Source organism: Polyodon spathula, chromosome 16 (assembly GCF_017654505.1).
Source record: "Polyodon spathula isolate WHYD16114869_AA chromosome 16, ASM1765450v1, whole genome shotgun sequence".
Classification (NCBI taxonomy): domain Eukaryota; kingdom Metazoa; phylum Chordata; class Actinopteri; order Acipenseriformes; family Polyodontidae; genus Polyodon; species Polyodon spathula.
This window is the reverse complement of record NC_054549.1, coordinates 4,806,521-4,822,482: the sequence shown is the minus strand read 5'-3', so window position 1 is coordinate 4,822,482 and position 15,962 is coordinate 4,806,521. Positions and strand designations below refer to the sequence as shown.

General features: G+C 40.9%; 1 protein-coding gene across 1 annotated transcript; it reads left to right on the top strand.

Annotated features, from left to right (window-relative positions):
* Positions 1-349: 349 nt before the first annotated feature.
* Positions 350-15,960, top strand: LOC121328659 (protein-arginine deiminase type-2-like). The gene is made up of 16 exons (XM_041273568.1): positions 350-551; positions 4,462-4,630; positions 5,368-5,437; positions 6,265-6,326; positions 7,194-7,311; positions 7,972-8,097; positions 8,478-8,656; positions 8,877-8,980; positions 9,215-9,326; positions 9,485-9,592; positions 9,938-10,089; positions 10,403-10,550; positions 10,691-10,784; positions 10,895-10,971; positions 12,505-12,633; positions 12,953-15,960. Exons 1-16 carry the CDS (start codon positions 460-462, stop codon positions 13,184-13,186), a joined length of 1,974 nt encoding a protein of 657 aa, XP_041129502.1. The 5' UTR covers positions 350-459; the 3' UTR covers positions 13,187-15,960.
* Positions 15,961-15,962: the final 2 nt, after the last annotated feature.

Below are 15,962 nucleotides of genomic sequence, written 5' to 3'. Positions count from 1 at the left end.
AAGCTAAGGGTCTGAGCAAGGGCTTCTGAAATTCGATGTTTGCAATACCCGTAAACTGTAAACTTAGACGTCATATCTCTCCTCTGCAATTCTGCATAGCTTATACTGTTACCAGTTTTTATAGCGGTTACATTCAGCAGTATACTATGCGTAATATAATTATACATTAAACAACAAAGGAGGTATAATTATATGGGTTTATGTTTACTGAATAATTTGCTTTACCAATATTTACTTTGGAGCAGCTGCCGTTACTTGAGTCCACCCTAGTGGGCAGGTATGTAAATCGTTGCTGCACAAGCAGCGGACGGTGGGAGTGGTTTCTAGGGTTTTATTACCAGGGTTGCTTGAGCTGATAGAAGCAATTCCCTGTTGAGACAGGCAGCGGAACGTTAGAGCTTATAGACAAAGGCGCTGGCTGAAATTAAACTGTTTCATTAATACAAAATAACCTGCAACATGTTCCAGCAACGGACGGTGCGTTTGGAATGTGGAAAGGCGACTCATGTTCTGCATGTATTGGGGACTCAGCTGAATGTGAAGTTGTACAGGTATGGTAGATGCATGATATTACACTGGCAGTAACTTTTCTTTTGATTGATACAGTACAGCGGAGCATTTTAAAGTAGTTTCTGTATGTTTTTTGCATAATGTATAACATGGCTTATAATTGTTTCGTGTCATTACTAAACTTATGTTATGAATGACTCAAATATATTTACTCACATGCATAGGAAGCCTTGTGTAATGCTAGATGGTTCAGTGACTGTACGAGCCTTTCCTGCTATGCAGCGATAGTCTAATTTCCACCCATATGGTTCACAGTACTATAGCACAATGCAATCAAAAGTTGTTGTTCTTGTTTAATGAAAAACAAACGTTACACATAGCAAACACATGCGCATTCGGTGCTTGTTTTGAGAGATGTGGGTGGCAAAGACGAAGCGTATAGAAAAGAAAACAAACAGTTTTTTGTAATTTCAGTAAATAACATGATACAACACGCCTTAGGCAAACCATAATTTGATTGTAAAAATCATACCCTGCAACTAAACATTGTGTCATGTGTGTGGCTTCTCTTTGATGACTTGTAACTTGATGATTGTCGTGCTTGCGGTTCCTAATTGCTGTCTTCTCGATCGCTGACAGTGTCATCTGCTGCCGCAAGACATCACACAGTAAAACCGTGGTGGGAGGGCTCTTCGTATTACGTGACACAATTCCCGAAATTAGCTAGAAAACGTACGTGGTAGTGTTACATTAGTGCCTAAGAAGATTATACGAAAAACAAACACAAAAATAGAAATATACTTTTAAACTGATAGCCATAGAGAGAAAGAGAGTTTTCAGCTCGCAGTTTTTAGTGGCGAGAGCTCTGGCTTTTCTGTTCCATACCTCATCATGGATCGTTATTGCTGTGTTACCTGTTTGACAGTGTGGGCAATAATCCTGACACCATCAGTGCACTATCAGTGCACATTTTGCAAAGAGCTTTGAAACAGACTTTATAAATGTAAAAACTTGTCAGGATGTTAACAATACAAATAAATGACAGGTTCGTTATTTACACAGTTAAGAACCTCTTGTTTAAGAACAGCCTTTATATATTGAGTTGCACGCAAATGGTTACCCCATGAGGTGCACATGCAAAGAGGTAGTCTGGCATGGTCCATCTTGAATCTCTCTCAATATTTTACAGCAGCTGTTCCAAACTTATTGTAGCTGGATCCTCTTTGAGGTGACATGGGTTTGCTGCCCTTGTACACATCTCACACAAGCTCATTTATACAGTATAAAGTAGAAATGCATAAAGTCATAATAGTGACATTTCACAAAACAAAGAATCTGCACCCAACACATGTTCTATATGTACTGTACCTAATGGTTAAAAGGTATCTCAATTGTACTGCCTTACTGAAGTCATCTGACTGACAACTAGGCAATACAAATAAGACAAAGCAAATAACTTGCACAAAAATCTGATGCAAATGGTTGAGGAACAGGCTCGGCATGTTCAGCATTCAGTATATACTAAATAAAGAAACTTGCTGTTGCACCTGCTAGTTAAATAAAGAGGTTTCATCTTGGTGTGTGTACAGCATACAAGCAGAAAATCTGTGGAAATAACAGTACACTGCAAAACAGTTCAAATGTTAGCTTTATATCACTATGTAGTTTCCATATATTTAAGCCGGTTTCTGGAGCCTTTTTAAATCCCTTTAATGCTTTATATGAGGGAAATATGGCATCCCCATATAAGGTCATCATGCCTTTGCTTCTTCCATATGTCCCCATATAAAGACTAGAAGAGAGTTTTTTTTTGTGTCCGTCCCCATATGAGCTCCCCATCCATATAGTTGCACTTTGGAGTTTGCATACCACCCATATGGTGCATTAAACTATATCAAAATATTTACTACTTTTTAAATAGATTTAAATGGAACTGTGTTTGTGTCTCACATGGGTCTTCCCTCCTTGCCTTCCTGGCTTGTCTCTGATCACTGCCTGGCACAGGGTGCCTTACTGTTCTCCATTGTCCACACACCAGTCATGCAATGTGAATCAAATACTGTCCTGTAACTTCTGAACAGTTCAGTTGTGTTGGATTTGGAATTGAGTTACGGATTGCACAGCAAACCCTTAGTGTTTCATTATAAGAAAACATAACAAAGCCGAAGAGCTCTAGGAAACACCATATTGTATATAAGAGCCCCCAAATTCATTTAGTAGTCTTCTGTATTAAAAGTTGCAAGTACTAGACTGATGTGTAAAAATTATTAAACAGTACGGCAAATCTTAATGTGACTGCATCATGTCAATATCAGGAGTATTGTATATTATAGTGTAATGTGATATGATGCATTCTGTGGGCTGAATTAAACAGTACCAGCACTAGAAAGCATCAAATCATACTGTGATCTTCCTTCCCCACAGAAAGCTTTCTTGTCATAGTGACTCTGCAAAATGTTATCTTAAGGAAGCTATTATTCGACTGGGGATTGTGTGGTGGTTGGCTGTCTTGCAGTCGTGTCTGTTGAGTGGAGTCTATGTGAGCGGAGTGCACACGTTGTCTTAAAGAATTTTTAAATTTTGAATTCAGATAAAACGGAGATTATGCTAGTGGGATCACAGAACCAACTAAAAGGAAATGATGGATTACATGAGCTTGACCCTTGCAGTTTCTCATCAAAACTTAAACTAGAAATTAAGAGTTTGGGGGTTATCTTTGATCCTGCTCTCTCATTTGAGACTCATATTAGGGAAGATACTAAAGTATCTTTTAACCGTTTGAGAAATATAACCAAACTTAGACCGATATACTTCTGTGTCTGATGCCGAGAGACTAATGCATGTCTTTGTTTCATATAGACTTGATTATTGTAGTGCACTTTATTCTGGTGTCCCAAAACATGTGGTACCCCGCTTGCAGCTTGTTCAGAATACCACCGCTAGAATTCTGACTAAAAGCATGAAAAGTGAACATATTACCTATGTTTACACTGGCTCCCTGTGCAGTATAGAATTGATTTTAAGATTTTGCCGTTTACTTACAAGGCCCTGAATGGATTAACACTAAGTTATTTGCAGGAGTTACAGACCTTGTATCTTCCAAACTGCACTCTGAGATCACAGTGCGGGGCTGCTGGCTATTCCTAGGGTCAGCAAAAGCAACACTGGATATGAGGAAGGGTTTTTTCTTGTAAAGCACCTAAATTATGGAATGCTCTGCCTTCATTTGTCAGGGAAGCTGGGACTGTTACAGTTTTCAAATCAAGACTAAAAACACACTTTTATAAAATGGCTTACTTAATGAGTTTTAATGTAACTTTCAATTTACTGCTTTTGTATTGTGTATAATGTTATTTAAGTAGTCTGACTGTGGCAGTTGTATTTGTGAAATACAAATGTATTGTGTTTCGTTCTTTTTTCTGATGTGTACTGTACAGTGCTTTGCGACACTTTTGTATAAAAAGCGCTACTTAAATAAAGCAAGGCTGATGGGAAGAGGCAGGGAAAGGGTTTCCCTCAGAAGAACGAGAGCTTCAATAGGGGGATAAAAGGAAAAATGCAGTGCTCTGAGACTGAACCTGATAAACATGTACTGCTGGAGCCCAGATAATGCTTTCCTACCCACAGGCTCTCAACACAATAGACACTAAGGAAAAACACAACAAAGGATTGAAACCAAGCAATACACAGCAAAGCGACACCAATGACATTTTTGACAAAGACTGTATTGTTTTCCATAACCATAACTCAGCAGTGTTGAATTTCTTGGTACTGTCATTGCCAGCTGCGTACTAAGTGAGTAGCAACTGCCACGGAAAAATGCAGGGAACAAAGACTGGGACCTTTCCCCAGCTTCAGTACAGCCCTCATTAATTACATTGTCAGGGGAGGCCGTTATTAGTTCCTACAAAGCAGCGCTAATTATTTCTCTATTCTTTTTTTCTTTTTCAGATGCGCCCCACCTGGTAGCCAATACTTCCAAGTCAAGTGCACCAATGCTGTACAATACCAGATTTCACCCAAGGTCCCCAGCACGTCCAATAACGTGTTACCATTGGAGAAGTCACTGTCTCTGTCCATTGCAGTCATGACTCCTAGCAAGGACGGCAGTGACAACAAGGTAAAGATTAGCCAGGCTGGTTAGTAAACCCTAATGATCTTTTATTATTAGTATCATCCAGTAAAGTTTTATGGCCACATTTTAACCGTTAATGACACATAGTGTATGTCATTTTAAAAGCATGGATCAGTTTTTTTTTTCACATATGTTTTTTAATTGCATTATAATATCTTTCTCCCAGAAATGCTATTTACCTTTCAATGTGCCCTGAGTGTGGTGCATTTACTATAATTTATTTTTAAAAACGCCTATGTGTAATTACGTTTTGTATTCTAGGCACGCATTGTAAACCTGACTAGTAAACAATAGCTAAAACAGCATGACTGCCAAGCTGTCTAGGCTAGGGCTGTCTGCAAGCACACAAGCAGCTATCTCCCTCTGTGCTTGCAAAGACACAAGTTAGACTGTGTCAGTAAGATTTTACAAAATCTAAATGCCAAAGTTAATTACGCTGCTGAAATCGCTGAATTAAAAAAACAAGGAACTGCTTGTCTTGTTTTTATAAATAAAATGACAATTTAGCCCATGAACCTGTTTTTAGCTTGTTGTTAGTCTGGAATTGTTTCATGAATGTAAAACTTTCATTATCAAAAGTATATGATCCAAGAATTTCCAGGCTGTAATCATGATTTTGCGTGAATGCCTTTTTCAATTATTAAACTGTGTTGAATTGGCTACTGAGACACGATGTAATTGTGTCTGCCGAGCATGTGCAAGTTTTCGTTCTTCTCTTGCAGGTTACTGTTTTGTATTTTGGAGACAACCTGGAAACGGTAGGGAAAGCCATCCTTCATCTCACTGCAGTGGGTAAGTTGGGACACAGGAGTGATCTGAAGTAGTGTGACAGCCTACTATGGATCAGGCTTTGCTGTTCAGTGGAAGGCAGCTTTCTCCCTGTCCAAAATGCTTTACAGAAAAGTCATTAACTTGCTTGATCAGAGGGGTAATCAGTTTGCAAAGTAGTACCACTGTTTAGGTTCATCTATTGTGCCTGTTTGGATGCAATAAGTAATGTGGATAGCCAGAATGGTAAGCAGGCAAGAGCGGAATCACACAAGAGTACATTTTAGCCCTATTTAACACCCTGTCTCTTTTAAAACGACGCTCAAAGAACAGGTATGAACAAAGCAAATAATTTGCCTTCTGGCAAACATAAGCAAAAGTAGCGTACAGTTGCAAAGTTAATTAGCCCAAATTCCTTCTGCTTTTTGTAAGCTTGTACCAACTAATTTCAGTTTTGAAAAGGGCCTACAATATGCTTTAAACAAGGTGAGGGAGGCAAAGGATTGGCCCCTAAGAGTAGGAGATGCAATATAATGCATACACGCAGAACATCTTTTTATTGAAATGTTTAACCAGGTGAGATGAACAAACTGCTTTTCAGAGCTTTGATATTCAGTACTGTACTTGTATTAAAAACATACCCTGTTAGGATGTGATAAACAGAAATAGGGGGATCATTGGAGTGGCTGTAATCAGATGTGTTTTTTTTTTTTTTAACCCAACATGCCAATTTAAAGGCCAGGCACTGCATTGGCTTTCCTATACAGGCTTGGCATTTTCAGTCCCAAGCCCATGCCAATTAAATATGTATGTAAATAAATTAAAATGACTTTTTTTTTTTCCTCGCACAGAACTCTCCCTGGATGTTGATGCAGACCGTGATGGTGTGGTTGAAAAGAACAACCCACACAAGGTAGGTGTTTCTTTCTTTTTTGACAACAGGGGTCTCTAATAAAATGGATCAGGAGCACGATAAACCCGGCAGCAAAGTATGACTCTGATGTGTGCGTTTGGGTCCTTTTTATTAGAACCACATATTGCAAACCATGCAACTTCACTATTGCATGATTTTCAGTGTGTAAAACATTTGCAGCGTTTGTTGTTTAAGGGTTATTGTTAGAAACAAAGTCGTTTTTGCTGTGGTGCAGATTAGACCGACTTATAATCATATAATCAGTGGTGTGTGAAATCAGAAGCTACCGGAACACCACTAAAATAGAGATTTTCTTAAACAAGAATTCCTATACAATTCTCATTTGATTTGTATACTGAGGTCCTAGTAACACATGTACAGTAATTTCTACAAGTTTCCACAAGGTATCTTTTCCCAGCTTTGTCTGTGTTGGTGTCCACAGTCGTAGTTGCTACACTGTTGCTGTCGTCTTCTTAAGCGTTTTTGACCTTCTTAAAGAAATAGTTAGTATTAGAAGTTCCTAATGCTCTTTTCATTGCTTCAAGAGGACTATTGTCTGAATCAGACAGTTGACCGGGAGATGTGAGTCATGTGACCTAGCTTGCCTATTATGCGAGTTCTGGCTCGACTATGGGCAGCAGTGGTGTAGAAAATAGTAGCGGAACTGTTTCTAATTCTTCATATTAAACCCATTGCAGAACAGTCCTTTAGAAATGTAATTGTTGGAGTGGTAATGATTCATTGTGTAAGGCCACCTGTCAGCACAGAACACTTTTATATGAGTGCTTCACACTTTTATTAAGCAGGATGGACTGCTGTGTTCTATTCTTATAGCAGACAGGGTGTGGTGTGTCTGTTTGTTTTCAGGGGTCGTGGAAGTGGGGTCCCAATGGGCATGGGGCTATTGTCCTTGTCAACTGTGACATGGAGTCTCTGGGGAGCACTAAGCGAGACTGTGACGATGACTCTGTCAGCAGGCTGTCAGGTATGGTACCACGGTGATTGAACGAGATATTACAGAATGTGTTCCTCATTCATTCCAGGGTGAGTCAGTTTGCATACACAGTGCTAACAACTCTCTTATCAGTCTCCCTCTAGTGACTACTACTACTACTACTACTACTAATAATAATAATAATAATAATAATAATAATAATAATACATTTGATTTATAAGCTCTTTTCAAGAATCTCAAAGTGCTGTACAAGGATACACAGACAAACACATGACAATACATAAAAACCACACAGAACATCAACCAAGCAACCACAAAAAATTATACATTTAAAAGCCATAATAAAAAAATAAGTCTTTAAATGAGTTTTAAAAATATCCACTGTCAGAGTCTCTCATCGTTTTTGGCAAAGAATGTCACAGTCGTGGTGCTGCACAGCAAAAGGCTCTATCACCCATAGTGCGTAGTCTGGTTTTAGGTAAGATGATAAGTCCTGCATCAGTAGATCTTGAATTGCATGTCGGAGCATACAACAGTTATGAAATCAATTAAGCATCCATTCCAAAAGTCCTTCTTATGCTTTGAATTATGAATGGATCTAGAGGTGGAGCTCCCAAGTTTGCTTTTAGTTGCAGCCCTGGTCTGGAGCACATTGTTTCACTCTGCGTTTCTCTCTCTGTGTTGAGACAGATCTGAAGGACATGTCCCGCATGGTGCTGCGGACTAACGGCCCAGGCCACCTGCCCCCGGGGTATAAACTGCTGCTGCACATCTCCTTGAGCGATGCAGACAAGATTGGCGTCTTTCAGGCAGGCAGTAAGTCATCATCTTTCTGAGAGAGGAGGCTGGAATTTCATACAGGATTGGTTTGTTATTGGTACAGTATTTAGGAGTTTAACACCTGTTCTGATCATTTATTAAACACACAGGTACTGAGTAAGAGCCAGGGAATACCCAATGTGGTGTGTTTGTTGGGGCCTGCATTTTTGAGGGGTAGATTTATGCACGGTGACAGGGGAAGCTATGAGCACAGGTGTTTTGTGGTTCATTGGTTTATATTTCAAATCGACACATGGTGCCCCCAAGCAGCCAACGGCAGTTAACATATCTTGTTCTTTCTTTCTTTCTTTCTTTCTTTCTTTCTTTCTTTCTTTCTTGCAGTCCTTACTCACTGTTACACACACTTTTCTTCACAGAGAGTATGTTTAACAAAAGCTACCCAGTGGTGTTGGGCCGCAAGACCCTGTCTTATGTGGTGAAGTACGAGGGGGGCACAGCAGAGACAGAGTTCTTTGTGGAGGGACGCAGGTTTCTGGATGAGAAATTTGAGGGGCTGGTGACCATCTATCTCAGCCTGCTGGAGCCTTCAACCAAGGTCAGCATCTAACTTATTACAAGAGCAGATTGGGGGAGGGGCTGAAGCCTCCGGGACGTGTGCTTCTGGTTGTAAATATCATAATGAAGAAGACCTGGATTCCTTAAGTTTCTTTTCAGTCATGTAACACAGAACATATAACATATAACACAGGACACACAAAGGGAACCCAATACATTCTGCACTTCAAAAAGCAAATAAAACCAGCTTGTTTCCGTAGGGGTTCCCTGAGACGCCCATCTTTACAGATAAGGTGGTTTTCCACATGGCTCCCTGGATTATGACTCCCAACACCTTGAGACCAGTGCAGGTGTTTGTGTGCAGGTGAGAAAATCATCCATGCCGTGTACTTGGATTCTCAGCTATGGGTGTTGATTGTTACGTCCTGTTTCCAGGTTTTTACTGTGCTTTGCATCAAGAACAGTTATTGGCTACTAGCTAGCACGTTCACAGCGACCAGTTTAGATCAGTTTATTTCTTTCTTTCTTTTTTTTACAGGAATCCCAGATTAACCAATCAAAACTCCTACAAACAGCTCTGCCCCTTTTTGTGTTGCAGCACCCCGGATAACTACAGCTTCTTGAAGGGCATGACGGACCTGGTAAAACAAAGTGGCTGCAAGCTGAAGGTTTGCCATGAGTACATGAATCGCGGGGACCGCTGGATGCAGGTAATCTCCAATATCCTGTATTTCTATTCTGTCAAGTAGGCGAGGGTTTTGGCTAGTGCGTTCATTAGTGTACGAATAGACAATGCATACATGATAACGTCAATAGCACTATGATTAAACGGGCTCTGCTGGTACCCCTCCCTCCCTCCCTCCTGCAGGATGAGCTGGAGTTTGGTTATGTTGAAGCTCCTCACCAGCGCTTTCCTGTGGTGCTGGACTCCCCTCGTGACGGTAAACTGAAAGACTTCCCCTACAAAGAGCTGCTGGTAAGCATCATGCGTGGAAATGTGATTTTGAAGTCTTTCAAATCTTAAAAGGAGTTGACAGTGTTAACCCAAGACAAGACTTTTAAGCACAGAGTCCTCATGGTATGTTGCTCATGCTGAATCACTGGGTTCCTTTTAAGGTTTGACTTGAGAAAGTTTTGAAATTGCCCAGCCACTAGGAATAGGGGTGTAAGAAATTTGATCAAAGCAATGGGATCCAATTTCTTTAATCTTGAAAAGAAGCCTTTAAGTCAAGCAGACAAATAAATGTCTTAATCCGTGTTAAGTATGTGCAAGATATTTATATTGCTGACCATAACTTGCTTGCTTGCTTGTGTGTTGCAGGGTCCGGATTTTGGCTACGTGACTCGAGTGGCTTTCAATGAAACTGTGACCAGTCTGGACTCTTTTGGGAACCTGGAGGTGAGTCCCCCAGTCACTGTGAATGGGAAGGAGTACCCGCTGGGCAGGATCATCATTGGATGTGCCTTCCCCACGTGAGTATAGAGGCCCCGCTTTCATCACGTATTTGCTTTTCAACACGGTTTTTAGGTGGTCATATGGTTGTACTTAGAAATTCAGTAAATCTCCAGTCTCCTGAAGTAAGTATGGCATCACACTACTTCTGTCTAAGGGCAGTTTTGAGTAAATCTACTCATTTTTGAAGTTAAGATGAAACATGCACTATCGGATGTTTAATTCTCATAATCTGACAGCATGTATATCAATTTATAAGACATTTTTTTTGTTTAAACAAATTTAGTTTGGAGTAGAATATCCTGATTCTCCCTCTCTCCCCCTCTCTCTCAGCACGGTTAAAGGTAGGAATATGACGAAAGTTGTCCAGGATTTCCTGTGGGCTCAGAAAGTTCAGGCTCCCATTGCAGTTTTCTCTGATTGGCTCTTTGTTGGTCATGTGGATGAGTTCATGACCTTCATTCCTGCCCCTAACAGAAAGGTAATGTATGTGTCTTTAATATTGGGGGGCAGAGACATTAAAATCAAGCTCGAAAACTTTATGTAAAAATAGTTGATTAGCTGTTGCAACCTATCCAGTTTGTGCCTTATTGGATGTATTAACCCTCTGTGCTTGCCCAGGGTTTCCGGCTGCTCCTGGCCAGTCCAGATGCGGCGTACACGTTTTTCCGTGGGCTGCAGAAGAAGGGTCACGGCAAAGCTAAAATGTTTGAGGGTACGTTCTGTAAACAGCCAAATTGAAATGCATCTAGCAGGCTGAGGTGTTAACATTGTGAGCAGTATGAGATGGGCACATTCTCTGATCATTTTTATTGCTTGCACTAGGCTTGAAAGATGAAGAGGTTACAGTGGACCAGATTCTGTCAAGAAAACAGTTTCAGCAGGAGAACGCCTTTGTTCAGGTAAGCAATCTGAGTCCTTCCTAATTCACTGTAGTGTTGAACTCTTTGTAACCAGAGGAGCAGGCAAGTTGTAGTTATTTATGTAAAGGTTCTGCAGCATTAGTTTCATATCATTTTCAGATCTGGGTGGTTAGATCATGTACCAAGTTATGATCAAATGTGATTCAAAACTACCTTTTTTCATTTCTGTATCGAAGCTGCTTTTAATTCATGCCACAGTATATTATGTAGCGTTATCGGCTAAAGTGTGCAGAAGAAACCTTGCTCAACCTTCAGCTTTAATGACTTTAAGGCAATATACAAATGAGTCTCATCACCAGCTTTATTAGCTATGGTAAAACCCTCTAAAATTGTGTCATTGCACTGCTAGTTAACATTTAACATGAAAGCATTCACTGAAGCGAGTAGCATTGAAAGATCTTGTTGATAAACCAAAAAGATTTCACTGTACAGCACTTGAAAAGTATACAGAAAATGAGAAACATCCTGAGATGACATGGAGGGTGCAAACGAACCTGGCGATGGTAAAGCTGCAAGGCTAGAGATGAAAAGGGTGGTTTTGTGGAACTGAATTGAAGAGGAAAGGGTTATTCGTGTAAGGAAGGCAGACTATCTGCAGAGCAACAGACATTCCTAGACGTGTTAAGCTAAGATAGAAGGTTTGTAGAAGACAAGTTGCAGTTTTTCTGAGAAATGTTTTAGTTTGGGCATCCCATTCCACCCTGCTTGTGTAAGCAAATGTCTATAGTTAAGTGGAACACTGCCAAAGACGATAATTAACCAAGTAGCAATAACATGTTGCTTGAATAAGTGTATGGCTACTGACGGAGACACTTAATAACTACATGGACAAATAATTCTGAATTATTAGAGCTTTCAAGGCTCTGATCTCGGGTAGAAAGCAAAGCGGTCCTTGGTCCTCAATGAAACGGCAGCAGCGGTATGAAATGACATTCCAGCAGTCTTCTTCAGTCTCCAGCACTCGATCATATCTTTAATCTGTGCAGCCTTTGTTTGAGCAACAGCACTTTGCATTAACGTTAAGCTCTTCTGTGCAGTTTTCCTGGAATAGTTTTAATAGACCGGGCACGCAAGAGCTCCAGCTCCCTGTTGAGGATTGCAGTAATGGTGCTCCTCCACATTCTCTCTGCAGTGTACAGCTCCCAGCAGCACGAGTACGAGTCGAGGGCTGGGCTAAACATGACATTTCCTAATATTTATCAGCTGCTTTGTATCACACACTGGAGCTATGCTGGTTCTGTGTTCAAGAGCACTGTGCATGCTATCTATTAGTAAACCTAGTAAGGTGATTGAACCTCACTTACATTAACAAGTTTCTTCACATTTAGATCAACTGTTCTCAAGATATTTTGTAAAAACATGTGCTTATGACTTGTGCTAAAGAAGGCCCTTAGCAACGGAACAAGTGGTTCTCTTGTAACCTGCAAAACTGTGACTTGGGGACATAAACATATGCCTTCAGTACATCCCACCCCCTGGCAGAGGATAATAACTGTTTGCCCCGCTCCCCAGAGCTGCATTGACTGGAACCGGGACGTCCTAAAGAAAGAGCTGGGTCTGGAGGAGGAAGACATTATCGACCTCCCCATTCTCTTCAGCCTCAGGCCGGACAAGCGGGCAGTTGCCTACTACCCTGACATGGTAAGATCCAGACCGCAGGGTGCCTATTGCATCCCTTTCCCCAGATTACCTATAGCCCCTGCCTATTTAGACAGCATTGACCTCCCTATCCTTATCAAACCCATGACTGATAAACACAGCAACATCCAGACACAAGGCCCATGCCAACGCACTGGCTTACAGGGCAGAACCTCACTGCAGTGATCAACCAGGTACTCTTGATTTAGCTACTGCATTGTTAAACCAGAAACGTGCAAACACTTATGGTGATGAAGACAACCACCACTCAGGCACTAGTGGATTGAGTTTTTAACTGTGATGATTGCTCTGCCTCGGTCAGGTGAACATGATCGTGCTGGGGAAGAATCTGGGGATCCCCAAGCCGTACGGGCCAAAGATCAACGGGGTGTGTGCTCTGGAGAAGGAGGTGTGCTCCCTGCTAGGAGGCCTGGGTCTCAACATCTTCTTCATCGATGATTTTGCCTCCTACCACAAGCTGCTGGGGGAGGTGCACTGCGGCTCCAACGTGCAGCGGGAACCGTTCAGCTACAAGTGGTGGAACATGGCCCTGTGAGGGCGGCACGATGGGAGCCACAGCCCTCCTCCAAGGGGACGTTACCAACTCAGACGCCAGCGCAGCTCCAGCATCCTCTACCTTGTCTTCCCAGTCATGCCTCCTGCATGGAAGGATCGGTCAGCGGTTTTTGATTTTATCCAGATACATTACCCAGGGTGTAGTGAAGAACAGTCTAGATAGACTTTGCCCATAAGGACTGATCCCGAATCAGACTGCACCGCCATGCCACCTGCACACACTGAAATATGTTGACCCAGGGAAGCCAGAACAGGACTATTTTGTAAACTTTATTTTTTAAGGGTTTAAATGTTGCAGTTGTCAGATATTTTTGTGAGGAAGTGGTGGAATTGCATTTTAAAAAAATAATACTAAAAATAAATACTATTTACTACACCTGGGTAATGAAAAGCAGACACTGGAATCCTTAAAGTTGGAAAACCCGTACAGCTGATTATTTTTAAAAGTTATTTGAGGAATTCAAATGTCGGTAGTTTTGTTTGTAATGTGTAATCTAATCCCCTGTATCTACCAACTAACCACTAATGGGAAGGTTATTTTTATATATATATATTTTTTTTATATTTGGAGAATTTTGGTACTCTTAAGATGGGGGACAAAGACACATATTACAAACTCTCAGACCTGGAAGCAAGTGAATACATCTCCAATCTGTCCTGGACACTATGTGCCTCTATTGGGTATCACTTCAGGTGTTTAGCTAAGGGACTGGTTATACGCTTTGAAAGCCAAGACTTATGTCTAACCTTGGGTGGGGGGGGGTGGGGTGGGGGGTACGGACAGACATTTCATTTGGGTGAAGGTTTCGGTGTTTTTGTTAAGCAATTAAACTAGCTGATTAAAGATTCTGAGTGTTCCACCTTGTTCTTACTTCCATGTTCTGTGGTAACGTTCATTAAAATAAACCACCACTGTCCATGGATGTTTAGACAGCAGGCTGGGACACACCTGCTGTTGCACGAGGAGCTAGGTAGGTGTTTTTCCTCATGTCTAACAACGGGTACACTATGCGACTACAAAACAAGATGCGATTTAAATTCACAGCTACACCCGCCACACCTAGGCAGATGTAGGATCAGACTTTTCCTTTTATGAAGCAATAACAAAAATAATTCTACTACCTGCAGCAGATCTGCTTTTCTCCCCTGAACAAATACGACCTCAAAACAGTAACTTACATCCATCATTAATTTTGCACCTGCCTTGTGCGTTTCAATAAGCAAGGTTTCACCAAAGGCTCGTCAACCCTTTTGAACACTTATACAGTACACGTAAAACTTCCAGTGTTTCTAACAATACTCAGCACACGATAAGATATTGTAGTACATAAGCCTTTTATTAATCATTTCCAAGATTTATATATAAAAAAAAAAAACGAGTGAAACAGGACCCATAGAACATGAACAGCTTTAAAAAAAAAAAACTAAAACAAAAAAAACAAACACAAAAGGTGTCCCCACACAACAGGATTCAATTCATAGAAACAGACAGAATGTGTTTGGCAGGTATGTTTTTTCTTTTCATCTCCCACAACCAGCAATACATGTAATGCACCTAAAGGAAGAAGAGTTTGTGCAGGAGCTGTAGCACTGTGACCCGGCTGGTGCCAGTAATGCCTGGGCACTGAAGCTGGAAGAGACTGCATGTTAATACAGTGCAAATACCAGGGCAACAAGAGAAACCAACTTTGCAGCCACTGCAGAAGGCACCAGATTGCTGTAAGCACAGTATTCAACCTGCAAGTGATAGAAGTGTTTGGCAGTTATGTGAACAGGAATCATAAAACTAGAAGTTGGCAGAGAATAAAACTAAGCCAGCTACACTGGGAGAGTTTAGCTCTGCTTGTGCTGATCAGCACTAAAACACAGATCACCGCTTCCTTCCAGTCTCAGTAGAACTGAGGAAGCAGACAGCAAGTTAACTGCTTCTGTCCTCAGAGTTGTGTATTAAACAGCATTCAGGAGCAGCGAAACAAGCAACTAAAGTCTGCCATTGGGTTAGACAGAAGTTTGAGTCTACTTTCTAAACCACCAGTCGACAGAGCAAGCGTTGTTGTAGCAACCTTGTATAAGAAATCACATCAAGGATCTCCAGCACAGGGGTCAACATACAACTGAATACTAGATTTGAGTCTTTAATGACTTTCATATTGAAAACTTGTAGGTTTTTGTCAAACACCACCCAGGTGGAAGTAACAAGTTTGGTAGAAATAGGAGTTTAGAAAAGAGGAGTTTAGATTTAGTTAACAGATTGTAATAAAAGTACACCGTAGGTGGCAAAGTAAAAAGTACAACATGACTCTTGATCCCAAGGACACAGGAAGCATCCAATATTGAAGCACAGTGATTCCCCTTTCACAAGACTAAGACTATTCTCTTGGTTTAGGGTCCCGTTAGACCTGAGATTTAAATAGATTTTCTGTATACAAAGTTTACACAGTACAGTCAAGGTCTACTATCTGTAGACCTAGTCTCATTCCAGAGCGCTGAGGTAATGCAAACTGCTGCAACTTGAGCTTTTGCTTTGTATTATAAACACTTTTTTTTTTTTTAATGGATTTTTGTTCCAACAAAATACTAAAAACTACCCAACAACATTTCTAATTTGTTAATACATTTTCTCTAAGGTTTGCTATATCAGGCTTGGGATCTGTCTCCTCAGACAAACCCCGTGCTGGATCAGGTTCAATGAGATTCCAGCTGCAGGAGTACCAAGGGCTTCATTATAAGATCTGGGATCTCTTTTTCAATAATCA